Below are 14,470 nucleotides of genomic sequence, written 5' to 3'. Positions count from 1 at the left end.
AGAACAGCAGCAGCAGTGGAGTACAGGCAGCAGGAGCTTAGAAGACAAGGTGTGTGATACTAAGGGCAGAGCTGGAGAAGTGACTTAAGCCCTTGGAATAGTCCAGAAGATCGTAAGTGGATCCCAGACATTGGACAGATAGAGTTTGATTTTGCTTTTGATTGATATTTGTCTTATATTTTTCCCTCTTGAAGGAAGAAAGTATTTTAGTGGAGCCACAGTTAAGGGACTTTGAATTGTAAAAAGACTTTGAATTTTAAAAGAGATTGGCTATTTTAAAGGGATTGAAATTTTAACATGCAAGAATTTGAAAAGACTGTGGGACTTTTAAAGTTATTTAGATCTTGAGGATGAGTAAGAAAGTAAGGGTTGAGGCTTAATAGCAATGTGTTTATGTGTCAAGTTGATAAGGGGCCAATTGTACTGGCTGGTTTTGTGTGTCAATTTGACACACGTTGGAGTTATCACAGAGAAAGGAGCCTCCCTTGAGGAAATGCCTCCATGAGACCAAGTTGTAAGGCATTTTCTCAATTACTGATCAAGGGTGGGAGGGCCCATTGTGGGTGGTGCCATCTCTGGGCTGGTAGTTCTGGGTTCTATAAGAGAGCAGGCTGAGCAAGCCAGGGGAAGCAAGTCAGTAAGTAACATCTCTCCATGGCCTCTGCACCAGCTCCTGCTCCCTGCCCTGCTTGAGTTCCAGTCCTGACTTCCTTTGGTGATGACCAGCAATGTGGAAGTGTAAGCTGAATAAACCCTTTCCTCCCCAACTGCTTCTTGGCCATGATGTTGGTGCAGGATAGAAACCCCGACTAAGACAAGGTCTCAGGCATGAAGCTATCACTCTGTAGTGCACTAGGTCTCCCCTGGGAAATGTTTGTGGCCATAAGTTAAACCATGGACAATATTGTAGTGCAGGTCCTCTTGTGTGGTCAGACTCTGGTGGACCTCTTTCTCTTTCTCTTTTCTTTCTTTTCTTTTTTGTTTTGCTTTTTGTTTGTTTGTTTGTTTTTCAAGGCAAGGTTTCTCTGTTTAGCTCTGGCTGGCCTAGCTGGAATTTAAAGATGTGTGTCACCACTGCCCAGAAAGGACATTCTTTTTAAAAAACTAAATAAATTAAAAACCTGTTTTACATGGACAGGTGTTTTGCAGTATGTAAGTCTGTGTACCGTGTACATGCCTGGCCAACTGGAGCAGGCATTACATTGAGCTGCTGGCTGCCTTGCGAGTACCAGGATCAAACTTGGGCCTTCTGAAACATCAGTCAATGCTCCTACCCTGGGCCGTTTCACCATCCCTTGGGGTGGTGTCATACATTTATCAGGATGCTGTCAGTGAGTCTGGGACAAAAGAGGGGTTAGGCCTGGCCTGCCAGGTGCTAATGTTGCTAACCTTCCCACCTACCCATAAACTTCTGAGCAACTTGGGAAAGTCTTTCAGAGGCCTAGCCACTTGCCTGGCGTATGACATTGCCCCTGTTAGCTGCTGCTGCTGCAAGGGTTTCCATGATGGGGCTTTTCTTTTGGGAGCAAATTTTGAGTTTGTACTGAAATCTCTCAGTCTTTTCCTCTAAGATTTACTTTTTTCCCCCTTAAAATTAGTTATACGTCTTGGTGTTTTGCCTGCATATACATCTGTGTACCACATGAGTGCTTGCTTGGTGTCTGCAGAGACCAGGGGACACTGATCCCCCGGACTGGAGCGATGAACAGTTTCAGACATCACATGCATGCTGGGAATTCACCCCAGTCCACTGGAGGAGGGGCCAGTGCTCTTCACCTCTTAGCGGTCTCTCCAGCCCCAGATTGTCTTTTTTCTTTTTCTTTTTCTTTCTTTTTTTTTTTTGAGATAGGATCTCTTAGCTGTCCTGGAATTTACTATATAAGACAGGCTGATGTCTAAAGCATCGAAATCTGTCTGCCTCTGCCTCCCATGTACTGAGATTCAAGGCGTGTACCACTGTGCCTGGCTTAAGAGATACTTTTCTGCTTTCAAGAAACAGGACAGGGTGTGGAACCACATCCCAGCATGGTTAGTCAGGACCAGCTGGTTGACATGGCAACTGTTGTGACAGCCGCAGCTTCTCCTGACACAGATCTACTGACAAGTGTAAGGTTTTGCTCAGCTCAGATCCCTCCTGCACAGCTTAGTTCATTTTCCAGATTTATTTATTTACTATATGTAAGTACACTGTAGCTGCCATCAGACACTCCAGAAGAGGGAGTCAGATCTTGTTACAGATGGTTATGAGCCATCATGTGGTTGCTGGGATTTGAACTCTGGACCTTCAGAAGAACAGTTGGGTGCTCTTACCCACTGAGCCATCTTACCAGCCCCCATTTTCCAGATTTAAAAACCCATCCTAAAGCATTAGCCTTATGTTTCTCACCCGGTTCACCGCCATCAGGTGATGAAGGTTCCCTTGGTCCGGGGCTTGGAAAAAGTGGAAAAAGAGAAGTGGTATGCCAGCCTTCAGTCTCTTTTAGGAAAATATTTCCTGTTTGGGTCCACATGTAATTTCTTCGTGTGTAACTGAAGCGCAGGTGGTATTTTACCTGTAGAAACAGAATTGACAACCAATCGTTCTGAACTCACATAGATCCATCTGCCTCTTTCTCTCAAGTGATGGAATTAAAGGGCTGCACCACCATGCCTAGCAATATCATATTCTCAATGCCAAATATGCAGGATCGATGGAAGGCTACCACCACGTGTGAGACAGTTACTCAGTTTTACCATCCAGAAAGTAGAGAGCTTCCTGTATTTATTTTTTAAAGACATACTAAAGTTCCAAACAGCTGCTATTTTCTTCCATGTCCTAGTTGGCTTTATCTAAAGAGGCCCAGAGACCTTCTGTAAAACCCCCAAATGAAAGGGGCCTCAAGTGATTGTCCAAGGGTGGGTAGATTTTTTTAAAACTGCTCTGGACTGAAAGGTTAACACCGCCACACTCCCTCAGTAGGGACTGAGTGTCACACTGGTCGCAAGGGACAGTTTAGTCTTTATTCTCTGTCAGGTGGGGTTAAGGAAACACATCCTATTTGATGGTAGTAGGCTGTGAGGGGACACTGAGCTCAGGACAGGGTGTGTGCAGGGAGGTCAGTCTCACCGCCAGTGGCAGGGGGTCCTGGCTGTGGTTGAAGCTGTGCTCAAATACCACAGCTGCCAGCACATTGGAGGAGTGGTTGTCATAGCGAATGTAGTCCTCGAAGTCCTTCTCAGAGGAGAAGCCGTGCACTGTGGACAAAGCACCAACGCACACATTGCCCAACCATCCCTGCCCTCGAAAAGCCCGGCAATGTCAGGACACTTCAGATAAAAGACAGCATTCTGACAAGATCGGCAAAAGCTTTGGAAACCCACAAAAATCAGTGGCTTTCGTCTTGGCCGAGACTTAGGCTGCTGCGCACAGACCCGCTCAGTCAGAGCTAAGGACTGGACTACAGCTAGTCTTCCTGCTGCAGTGTGGATCAGGGTGGCGAAGCAGGCCTGCAGCAGGGCCAGTCACAGAAAACTGACACAGAGCAGGGCAGGGGCTGCAGGTTATGGCAGCAGCAGTGCTTTCCTGCTGATCCTCACCCTGGTCCTCTAATGCCTGGCCATGGCAAGCTTCATCTTTTATTTTATTTTATTATTATTACTAAGAGACAGGGTCTTTCTATATATCCCTGGCTAACCGGGAGCTCATTATGTAGACCAGGTTGGCCTCAAAATCACAGAGCTCCACCTGCTTCTGTCTCCCAGGTACTAGGATTAAAGGTGTGTGCCACCAAGCTTTAAAATTGGAGCTGCTCAAGTGACTTCTGTCCCCTGGCCTCCTTTTATATATAGGGCTTTGCTGTAATCATTTGCTGGGTAAAACAAATTATAAGAAGTTCATGCCAACAGGAGGAGGCAAAACGGACAACAGTTTAATCTTGAAAGCAAGAGATGTAGAAAAGGCGAGCACACCTTGCCTGGGCGGTCCCCAGGAACGCTGTTTGGCCTGGTACTCGAACTGTGTTCTGCTCCCAGAAGAAACAGCTTTCCTGGACTGAGTCTACTTGCCGGTTCCTGTTCTCACAAGACGCGGCCGTGGAGCCTGATATGACCAACACTGCCACACACTTCTTCATTGGGCCCCTCAGTCCCAGACAGAGGCCTGAGTCAGTTTGTATTGAGACAAGGTAGCCCAGGGATAAATAAAGGCATAGAGCCAACACGATGAGTCAGTGTGGACGCAGCTCCCCTGCATCCAGAAGGCAATATCATCTCACAGAACCAAACCACAAGAACTTCCTAAGTCTCCCGGTCTCACCTCTCATCTTGACCATGAATTCCCTTTTCACCGTCTCCGTGATGGTCCTGGCAGCATCGCTGTGGGAAGGGACATAGGCAAGCTCCCAGGTCCCCCCAGGTGGAGGGAATGAGAAAAACAGGGGCAGCTCCTGGATGGACTGGTCCGGATAAACAGTGGCATTGGGCACATTCTCTGACTGGATCTTCAAGCGAAGCCAAATCAGGATCCCAGAAAACAGCAGGGGCAGGAAGAGCTCCAAGACTGTCACTAGAACCTTCCGTTTCTACAAGGGAAATGACAGGCCTGGTGACATCCACGAGCGCTCCACCCTTTAGGGCTCTCCCTAGGGATTGGTTGGACAATGGCCACCCTTCCTTGGGTCTGCACTCACCTTCAGAGTATAGTTCTTCCAGAGTAGGAGGGTGAGCTGCCGCAGCACTGCCATCTTCCTGCTGGCACAGTGCCAACACCAACCAGAGATCAAGACTTAAAGATGGATAACTGGAGTGCCATGGAAACAGAGCGTGGTTACCTGGGGAATCGCTATAGACAAACACTTTCCTCCATATTCTCTTTCCTTCCTCTCTGCCACCCTAAGTCTGAACATGCCCTTAGAGGAAAGCAAGCCATTCTGATGCTCCAAACACGCCATTCTAGATGTCCAGAGAGAGCGCGCACACTCTGGGGCAACTGCTGTGTTTCTTTTCTCAGCATGCTTCATTACACGTTAGTTATTTTTGTGTGCATGCATGTGTGCACTTACAAGTGCCATGGCGTATCTGTGGAGGTCAGAGGACAGAAAACTTGCCCTGGTGGGCTTTGTTCTCTCCTTCCCAGCACATGGCTTGGGAGGATCCAACTCTGGTTCTCAGGCTTGGAGGCAAACACCTTTACCCATGGAGACTCTCACCCACCAGCACCATGCTTTGTGGCTCGCTACTGCTGACGTGGTAGTCAGTATTTGACCCACACTACTCAGATGCTTCAGTTATTATGCATGTCCCATTAGATAGCAAAATATTCTGACCTACAGAACTCCCAGCCTTGACTGGCTTTATTCTTATGCAATATAAAACCGGTACAAGAAAATTCAGGGCCAGAGAGGGAGAAGTGCTTGCAGCCACGCTTGATAACCAGTTTGATTCCAGGGACATAGGTAAAGGTAAAAGAGAACTAAAAATTATTCTCTGACTTCCATACCTGTACCATGATGTGTATGTGTGTACACATGCACTAAATTAACCAACTAAAACCAAGAACACTCAACTCAAGTGTCTTGGCTACAGGTGGTATTTAAGACTTGAGGGAGAGGAGCCGAGGCCTAGGACTGGGGCTTCCGATGGCTCTGCTGACACAGGAACCCAGCGGCTCAGGCCGCCGTACAAGTGAAACAATCAGTCCTCTTTTGAATCTACTAGCTAAGTTTTCCTCTCACTATTATTACAAATATTGAAACACAAGTCTTCACTACACATGACCAGCCCCTCTCTCCTTCACATCACTGTTACTGAGATAGGGTCTTGGCATGTAGCCCAGGCTACTCTTGCCCTCTTAGTGATCCTCTGCCTCAGCCTCCTGACAGAGTTATAGGCACATGTCATCACATCTGGCATGAGAAGATGTGTCCTCAAAGTATCTCTCCTATATTACAGATACATGTAAACATTTAATTCTGGCTCCCACAACTGGAGGGGAAAATCTGCTAAGAGTTTATCAAACACAAATGATAACAAAAACAAAATTTATGCTTTCATATTGAAACAAGTTTTACTGCATTTCAAATATAAGAAGCAGAGACATTGAGCTGCTAGCCTGACGGAGAAGTGGGTGGTCTGAATAAACTCAGGTCAAGCCGGCAAGACCCAGTCAGGAGGGTCCCATTCATCAAAGAATGGAAGTCCAGGTGTGACAACTGGGCGAAACAGAAGGTGAAGGAAGCCCCTGGGGTTCCTGAGAGCCTCTCCACGTGGGGACAAGCCTGGTGACTCACGTTTACAGTTTATGTTCAGTTCATCAGCTCTATGTTCATGGCTAATACTAACCAAACAGCGACTCTCAGTCAGATAAAGGCACACTGATAATTCATGAGTCACTCATTAACGTGCTTCTAACGTAGCGGCTGGAGACTCCAGGACACATGGGGTGAAGAGCTAAGCCTGAGCCAGGCAGTGGCTGTGCACATCTCTAGTCCTAGCGCTCTGGAGGCAGAGGCAGCTGGATCTGTATCAGTTTGAACCCTGTCTCAAAACCACCAAAAAAGTGGTTGGCAAGAGCATTTGGTGGGGAGGGCCAGTAACCACTTCATGTTTGGAGTTTTGACTGTTTTTCCAGAGGACCTGGGTTTAATTCCCAGCACCTACATGGCTGTTCACTTGTAACTCTAGATTTGCGGGTCTAATGCCCTCTTATTGCCTCTGTAGGTAGCTAAAGATCGTATTTTAATCATGCACATACAAACAAACAAACAAACAAAACCCTCCACCAGGCAGGAGCAGTGGGCTACGCTTTTCATTTCAGCACCTGAGAGAGGTGGAGGCAGAGGCAGGTAAATCACTGTGAACGTCAGGCCAGTCAGGGCTACAGAGTGAGACCTTGTCTGGAAAAAACGACGAAGACAATAAAGACCCACAACTCCCAGAACCCGAAGAACACGGTAACCTCCTATCAATAAAGTCTTTTGTTTTTGGGGGGGGGGTTGGTTTTTCGAGACAGGGTTTCTCTGTGTAGCCCTGGCTGTCCTGGAACTCACTTTGTAGACCAGGCTGGCCTCGAACTCAGAAATCTGCCTGCCTCTGCCTCCCGAGTGCTGGGATTAAAGGTGTGAGCCACCACACCCGGCTTCAATAAAGTCATAAAGACAATGGTAGATGATTGATAGAGAGCAATGATTTAATGACTTGGTAAGACCTGTGGTTATTTTAAATTTTTTTAAAAAGAGATTTTATTTATTATTATAAACAGTCCGCAACTGTCTTCAGACACACCAGAAGAGGGCATCATATCTTACTACGGATGGTTGTGAGCCACCATGTGGTTGCTGGGATTTGAACTCAGGACCTTTGGAAGAGCAGTCAGTGCTCTTACCTGCTGAGCCATCTCACCAGCCCTATTTTAAATTTTTAATGTTACGACATTTTGAGTTATTTATTCTATGTGCCTACTGTTTGTAGGTGCGGGTCAGAAGACAACTTAAGGGGTTTGTTCTTCCCATCTATGTGGGTTCCAGAGGTCAGACGCAGGTCATCAGGTCACCTGCCGTGCCTTTACCCACTAAGCCATCTCATTATCACAGATCTGTGTTTATGAAAGGTTTCCATAAACAGTTCAGCTACAAGGAATCAGGAGGCTCCAGTTAACGCCAACCCAGGCCGGTGGCTCATTTGACTGAGATGAACTTTCTCCCTCCACCAGAAAGGGATATAAAAAGGTCACAGTTCAAAAGGCTTTTGGGTAGAGTGGGAAGCAGGACACTCTGGGCTCAATTGAATATACTGTATACTCCGGGCATGGTGGCAAATGCCCATAATCTTAGCACCTAGAAGGCAGGATGAAAGAGAGTTCAAGGTTATCCCTCTCCACCACACAGTTCATGGCCTACCTGAGTTACATGAAACCCTGTCTCAAAAAGGAAATAAAAATATTCTGGCTAAAGATGTAGACAGTTCCCTTTTTTGGTTATCGTCCCAGAATATAAACACTCTCTTGCTTATTCCCATTCCTTTCAAGCCCAGAGCAGCAAAGGACACCCAGTTCACCGCCCACTAAGCAGACTGCAGAGGCAGCACCAGAAACTAACCTTAGTTCCAGGAAAGGTTGGCTGAAGGTGTCACTGCAAGGCTACGGGTGAAGTGGCCTGGCGGCAGCAGTTCTACACAGATGACCCTGGGGTGGAGCCAGTGGGCCCCTGGACAGAAGCAGCAGCCCTAGGGAGCAGGAACGCTGAGATCTCCAGGGACATCTGGAGGGACCTGGGGCTCACGGGCATGATGCGCTGGCACCTTTGGTAGATGAAGGGTGCTTCAGCATAATTTGAAAAATAACCATAAAACACCGTTTTCCAAGTTAGAAACTAAGAGAGCCACATGAGTTCCGACTTTGCTTCTTAGGGACCAGGGAGTGCAGATCAGCAGTAGGGCACTTCCCTAACATTCACAAGAGCCTGGTTCAAGGCCCCCAGTGACACTTAGAAAAGAATACCACTAAAACAGAACAGCTCTGACACCGGAGAGGTGCAGAGCTACAGGGTGCATAGTGCCAGTGGTGCCTGGCATTGGATGCTCATGGCTACTAACCTGGTTCTGGCTCGAGTATTACCGTCTTTGACAGATGGAGAGCAAAGGAAAGTGCTGACCAAGAGCAAACTGTATACTGTACAAAGTAAGCTGTGTCAACGCTTGAACCTCAGCCTGTCTAAGCCTCTATCTTATATACGACATATATTATAGATACATTATATATTTATAGATAAAGTGAAAATATATATCTTTCATATTCTAGGCACAGTGAACATCCTCCTAACGTCTTTTCTGTATTGCTTCTGGAATGTGACCTTCGAGTCAGTCCCACCTCCTCTTTACTGCTTTAATTTGCTCCCGTTTCCCCCCAACACCCTGCTTACTGCTTGTCCTCCTTAAGCCTTCTCTGAAGTCTCAGTGAAGGCATATTTGCACTTGTGCATGTTCTGTTTGAGCAAAGGTATCTAAAGGAGGCCCTAGAATTACAAAATCTGGAACACTTCCTGGTTACGAAAGCCACTGTATGCAAGGGAAGGAAGTTAAAGCCCCTTAACAGAGTCCTCAGAAGGGGCAGTGGCTGAGATCTGAGGCTGACCTTAGGGAGGGAACAGGAGCCACATACTCTAAGGCAAGCACCAAGACTCACTGGGTCACTTTAGCTCCCACCCCCTGCAAGAATCCTCTCAGAATGTCCAACTGAAGAGGGCTCAGCTAGCTCCTGAGGAAACAATCAGAAAGAGAAGGCAGTGCCCCCCTACCCCTGCCCTACTCCCAAAGCTTTGTTTGTTCCTGGTTAAAATATCAAATATTGCACAAGGCAATGAGTATTTCAATGTTTGTATTCGAAGTGGGCAATCAAATGGGTATAAGGCAAGGGCTGATTTCTGAAAACTCTGTTGGCAGGTTGTAGGAGTCCTGTCAAGATGGTCTTTCTCACAATCGCTCTTAGCTTGGGGACTAAGCCCATGAGCACTGTGGTGCATCTGCTCAGCAGTGAGCTGGGAGAACCCCAATCAGTGCCTGGATTGAAACCAGGGCCCCATGCACACCAGGAAGAACTCTACCACTTACCCACCATGGCAGCTTCCCTGAGCCCTGTAATCTGATTTTTTTTTTTTAAGATTTATTTATTTATCTATTACATGTAAGTATACTGTAGCTGTCTTCAGACACTCCAGAAGAGGACATCAGATCTTGTTAGGGATGGTTGTGAGCCACCATGTGTTTGCTGGGATTTGAACTCCGGACCTTCGGAAGAGCAGTCGGGTGATCTTACCCACTGAGCCATCTCACCAGCCTATAATCTGATTTCTTGATGTCACATAAATGTTTGCAAGCATGGCACTTGGTGCTGAGGGGCCTACAAAAACAATGAGCAAAGCTGGACAGGAAGCCGGTACCAGGCCACAGGTTTGTGCCCAGCACTGGTGCATTTCCCTTCACAAAGTCACAGGCCATGAGAAGACAGGGACCTTAATAAGGCCATGAGTAGGCCGTGAGGTTGTGCAAAGAGACTGACAGCCACGGTGCTTCACATTGGTATATGACAGAGGTGGCCACACTGGTGCTCTTCCTTCAGCATGAGGAACTACTTTGCCCTACTTAAGATGAAGTTAGAAAAACATTTGATTATCAACCTGGAGAATTCCCAGCAGCCAGCCAGGACCAAAGGTCTGTGTGCATGCACTGAATGTACTTAGTTAATATTTGCTGACAGAATCTGTGGCTTTTTAGGATACAAAAACAAAGCATTTATTCATTCAATGAACATTTGCCAAATGTTCGCTGTGTTGGGTACAACACGCTAAGTAAGGATTTACCAATGGATACAATAATGCTCTCAATCCCAGGAGTTTAGTCTGTAAATGCTTGTCTCTCTTATAATTGTTGGATATTAGGTCAAGACAGTTTAGTCAAGGTTTCCATTGTTTTGAAGAGACGCCATGGCCATAGTAACTCTTACAAAGGAAAGGATTTAACTGTGGCTGGCTTACAGGCCTAAGTTTAGACTATTACCATCATGGAGGAAGCATGGTGACACACAGGAAGACACGGTGCTGGAGGAGCCAAGAGTCCTACATCGGGATCCACAGGCAGCAGAAGAGAGCGTGAGCCACTGGGCCTGGCTTGAGCTTCCTAACCCTCAAAGCCCACCCCCGGTGACGCACTTCCTCTAACAGGGTCACATCCTCTCCAACAAGGCCACATGGCCTAATGCTTCTAAATAAGATCCTGGAGTACACAGGAATTAGCTGTATGTATGCAGGACAGAAAGACAGACAGAGGGCTGGCTGACGACAGTGCTCAAATTGCTTTATCACTGAGGGACCACAGGAGGATCATGGAAAAATGAAGTGACATTTGTGAGAATCACTCCATTACCCTGAACACAGACATGTGTCTGACAGCAGCAAACAATGAGACAGAGATGGAAGCAGACTGAGGCAGATGATGATGGTGATGATGATTAATTATTATTACATAGCAAACAATGAGACAGAGATGGAAGCAGACTGAGGCAGATGATGATGATGATGATGATGATTAATTATTATTATAGGGTCTGCCTAGTATGTAACGTGGCTGTCCTAGAACTTGCTATGTACACCAGAGTAGCCTCAAGATCCAGGCTAGGTCCATATGCCTGTACCTTTGAAGTATAGCGTTAAATCATGCACCATTGTGCCTAGCAGATATAAGACCCCAGGAAAGAGTTACAGGGTACAATTCTAGCCACTAAAGCATATGTGGCTTACTTCTACTTCTGACTTTGTTCATGATCTTTTTTTCTGAGGCGATTTAAACATTGGAAAATGTCAAATGCAATGGAATCTGCAGATGAAATACATATAATCAAATAAAAGGGAGGCTAAAAGGTACATTTTTAGGGTCTGGCCCTCATCTGTGAACCTTACCAGTTGTTTCCAAGCAGAATGAACAAGACAGTACATCACAGTGGAGGGGTAGTGAGCAATTTTCTTGTATTCTCTAAAAATAAGAAAAAAGCTGTATTTAATACACGGACGCACTCTGGTTTTCCTGGTCATGAGGCAGTGGCTGTGGCATCCTAAGCAAGGGCCTGCAGCATGGGTGGTGGTGGCCAGGCAGCTCTTGGGAGTTTACATAAGCATCCCAGGTGTAACATTTCCATATTCAAGATGCCTTTTTAAAAAGTATCATGGATGTGGTTTTTGAAAAGAGGCAGAGCAGGTAAGACAGCACGGTATGTAAAGGTGTTCATTGCCAACCCTGGAGGACCTGCTCAAACCCTAGGAACCTGTGCTGGATGGACAGAACTGATTCTCAGAAGTTATCCTTTGATTTCCCCACCCAAGCACATATACACACTACAGAAACAAATGTAATAAAATGTGTCACAAGAGACTGACCAAAGCTTTACAAACTTTGTAGGTATCTGGGAAGTAGTGACCCAGAATTCACAGGGTAGCTCGGAACTTACTGGACAATTTAAAAAAGAGGGCATGCGGCTTTCTTTCATGAAATTTCCAAACCCAGAGACCTCTAAAAAATTTAAAATAACAAATAATTGTGTGAAAGTAATATGTGAAATAGCCTTTTAAAGTGGGGGGGGGGGCAGAGAGCTGACTCAGCAGTCAGGAACACTGGGGGGGAGGGGGCAGAGAGCTGACTCAGCAGTCAGGAACACTGGGGGGAGGGGGCAGAGAGCTGACTCAGCAGTCAGGAACACTGACTACTTTTGCAAAGGCCCAGGTTAGGTTCCCAGCATCCATGTGGCAGCTCACAATGTTCTGTAACTCTGGTTCTACATGGGCTGATGCAGGCTCTGGCTTCCACAGGTACACATGATGCACATACATGCACATAAACAAACATTCATACAAGTAAAATAAAAATAAATCTTTAAAAAAGGTATAAACATATTCAGGCTGAGGAGATGTCACTGGATAAACTGCCTGTTACATAAACAGAAGGACCTCAGTTCAGATCCCACACACCCATGCAAAAAGCTGTACACGAGAATGGGTGTCCATAACCCAGTGCTGGAGTGGAAACCAGTGCAGGACAGGGGCATAAAGACAGCCAGACTCATGAGGTGCAGGTCCAGTCAAGGTCCTATCTCAAAAAAGTAAGGTAGAGAGCAATAGAAGAAAACACCACAGTTGACCTCTGGCCTGCACACACACACACACACACACACACACACACACACATACACACACCCCACCCACACACCCACACTATACAAACACCATACACACAAACACAAACAAAGACACAAACCCCAACCACACATACTACACACACACACACACACACACACACACACAAATACAAATCTATGGACACATCCTCCTTGAAAAAAATCTCTCCTCCATCAACCCCCATACTTAAGGACAAGGTAACAAGGCATGAGAATGAGAACTTTCAAATAATTGATGCCCAAACCAGCAGACTGGTGAGAGTGTCTGAACCCTGATGAGCTGTGGTCGGTATCTCAAGTGTCCTCTAAAGACTCATGCTAAAGGCAGAGTCCCTGGCTTGGTAGTATTGGTAGAAATGTTAATAGGTGAGGGTTTGATAGGAGGTCTCACACCGCTGTAACCCCTCTGAGAACTCTAGGGACCTTTAAGACTATGAGCCAAAATACGCCTTTTAAATAAAAACTGCCTCTAGTATTTACAACAGCAACAAAAAGCTTATAAGCAACACCACAAGACCCACAGAATCAACTAACCTGGGTCAGTAGGGGCTCACAGAGATTAACTGCCAACCAGGGAGCCTGCGTGGGCCTGATGTAGGCCCTCCGCACATAAGTTACAGTTGTATAATTTGGTTGTCACGTGGGACCCCCTAACAGCATAAGTAAGGGCTCTGACTCTGCTGCCTGCCTTTAGATCCCTTTCTGGGCAGCCTTGTCTAGCCACAGTAGGAGAAGACACACCTAGTCTTACTGCAACTTGATATTCCAAGACTGATTGATATCCAAGGATGGCTTCCCCTGTTCTGAAGAGAAAGGGAGGAGGAGCAGATGGCAGGGGTGGGTGTGGCACGTCAGTGGAGGAAAGGACTGGGAGAAGAGAGAGGGGAAACTTCAGTTGGCATGTAAAGTTAATCAATGTTCAAAAGCTGATAAGCATAAGATAGTTAATAATTATATTACACTACCACGGATGCTATCTGAGTGTCACATCTGCAGATCTGTGCCAAACGATATTCAAGACCAGAATTCGTGCTTTTTCCCTTTTCCAGCCCGAATCCACCCAGAGCATTTGCATGGAAGGTAAATGAGCTCAGACCCAAGCACAGGTCTGTGCCCACGCAGGTGTGTCCTGTTTATTTGTACGTTCAACAACACTTGGTTTCTGAAACAGACAGACTTAGAACCAGGTTTCAAATGCTAGGACTTAGGCGTCACTGCAGCGACATGGCTGGTCTCACGGCTTTCGGTGTACAGGGCTTGTTTATACTATAATTGTTTGTTTTATTGCTAATGTTGGAAGATTTTAATCATGTTAACTTTACCTCTTATCTCTCGTTTGTTTGTCTTGAGACAGGGTTTCTCTGTGTAGCCCTGGCTGACCTGGAACTCAATCTGTAGACCAGGCTGGCCTCAAATTCAGAGATCCACCTGCCTGCCTCCAGAGTGCTGGGATTAAAGGCCTGTGCCACTATCACATGGCCTCACCTCATGTCTCTTTAAAAAGTCCATATTCATCTATATTTCTACATTCATTTGTCAGAATTCATTATCAGACTACACATACACACACACACACACACATACACGGGGACACTCTCAAACTCTTTTCTATACAGCAGTACACAAGAAAAAGCATGAGGATGACTTGTTTACACAGTGGTCTTTATGTGGATCGGGTGAGCACAGCCTGCAAACCAGAGCTTCTGTTCTAGAGCCCGGCAAACCAGAGCTTCTGTTCTAGAGCCCGGCAAACCAGAGCTTCTGTTCTAGAGCCCG

The 14,470-nt window shown here is 46.3% G+C and overlaps 1 protein-coding gene across 2 annotated transcripts in view; it reads right to left on the bottom strand.

The window, feature by feature from the left end:
- The window catches only part of Abca3 (ATP binding cassette subfamily A member 3), a 56,409-nt gene that overhangs the window by 39,072 nt on the left and 2,867 nt on the right, over window positions 1-14,470 (bottom strand). Inside the window, exons 2-7 of one of the 2 annotated variants that reach the window (XM_021220947.2) lie at window positions 11,427-11,499; window positions 8,073-8,274; window positions 4,668-4,777; window positions 4,295-4,559; window positions 3,107-3,234; window positions 2,387-2,552 (exon numbers count right to left, since the gene is read on the bottom strand). In XM_021220947.2, the coding sequence (XP_021076606.1) occupies window positions 2,387-2,552; window positions 3,107-3,234; window positions 4,295-4,559; window positions 4,668-4,721 (613 nt within the window). In that variant the 5' untranslated portion in view covers window positions 4,722-4,777; window positions 8,073-8,274; window positions 11,427-11,499. The remainder of the gene's footprint in view (window positions 1-2,386; window positions 2,553-3,106; window positions 3,235-4,294; window positions 4,560-4,667; window positions 4,778-8,072; window positions 8,275-11,426; window positions 11,500-14,470) is intronic. The other variant, XM_021220948.2, reaches the window with a different exon arrangement.

This window comes from Mus pahari, chromosome 21 (assembly GCF_900095145.1).
Source record: "Mus pahari chromosome 21, PAHARI_EIJ_v1.1, whole genome shotgun sequence".
In the NCBI taxonomy this organism is placed as follows: domain Eukaryota; kingdom Metazoa; phylum Chordata; class Mammalia; order Rodentia; family Muridae; genus Mus; species Mus pahari.
Note: the sequence above shows the minus strand (reverse complement) of the source record. Positions and strands in the feature narration are given on the sequence as shown.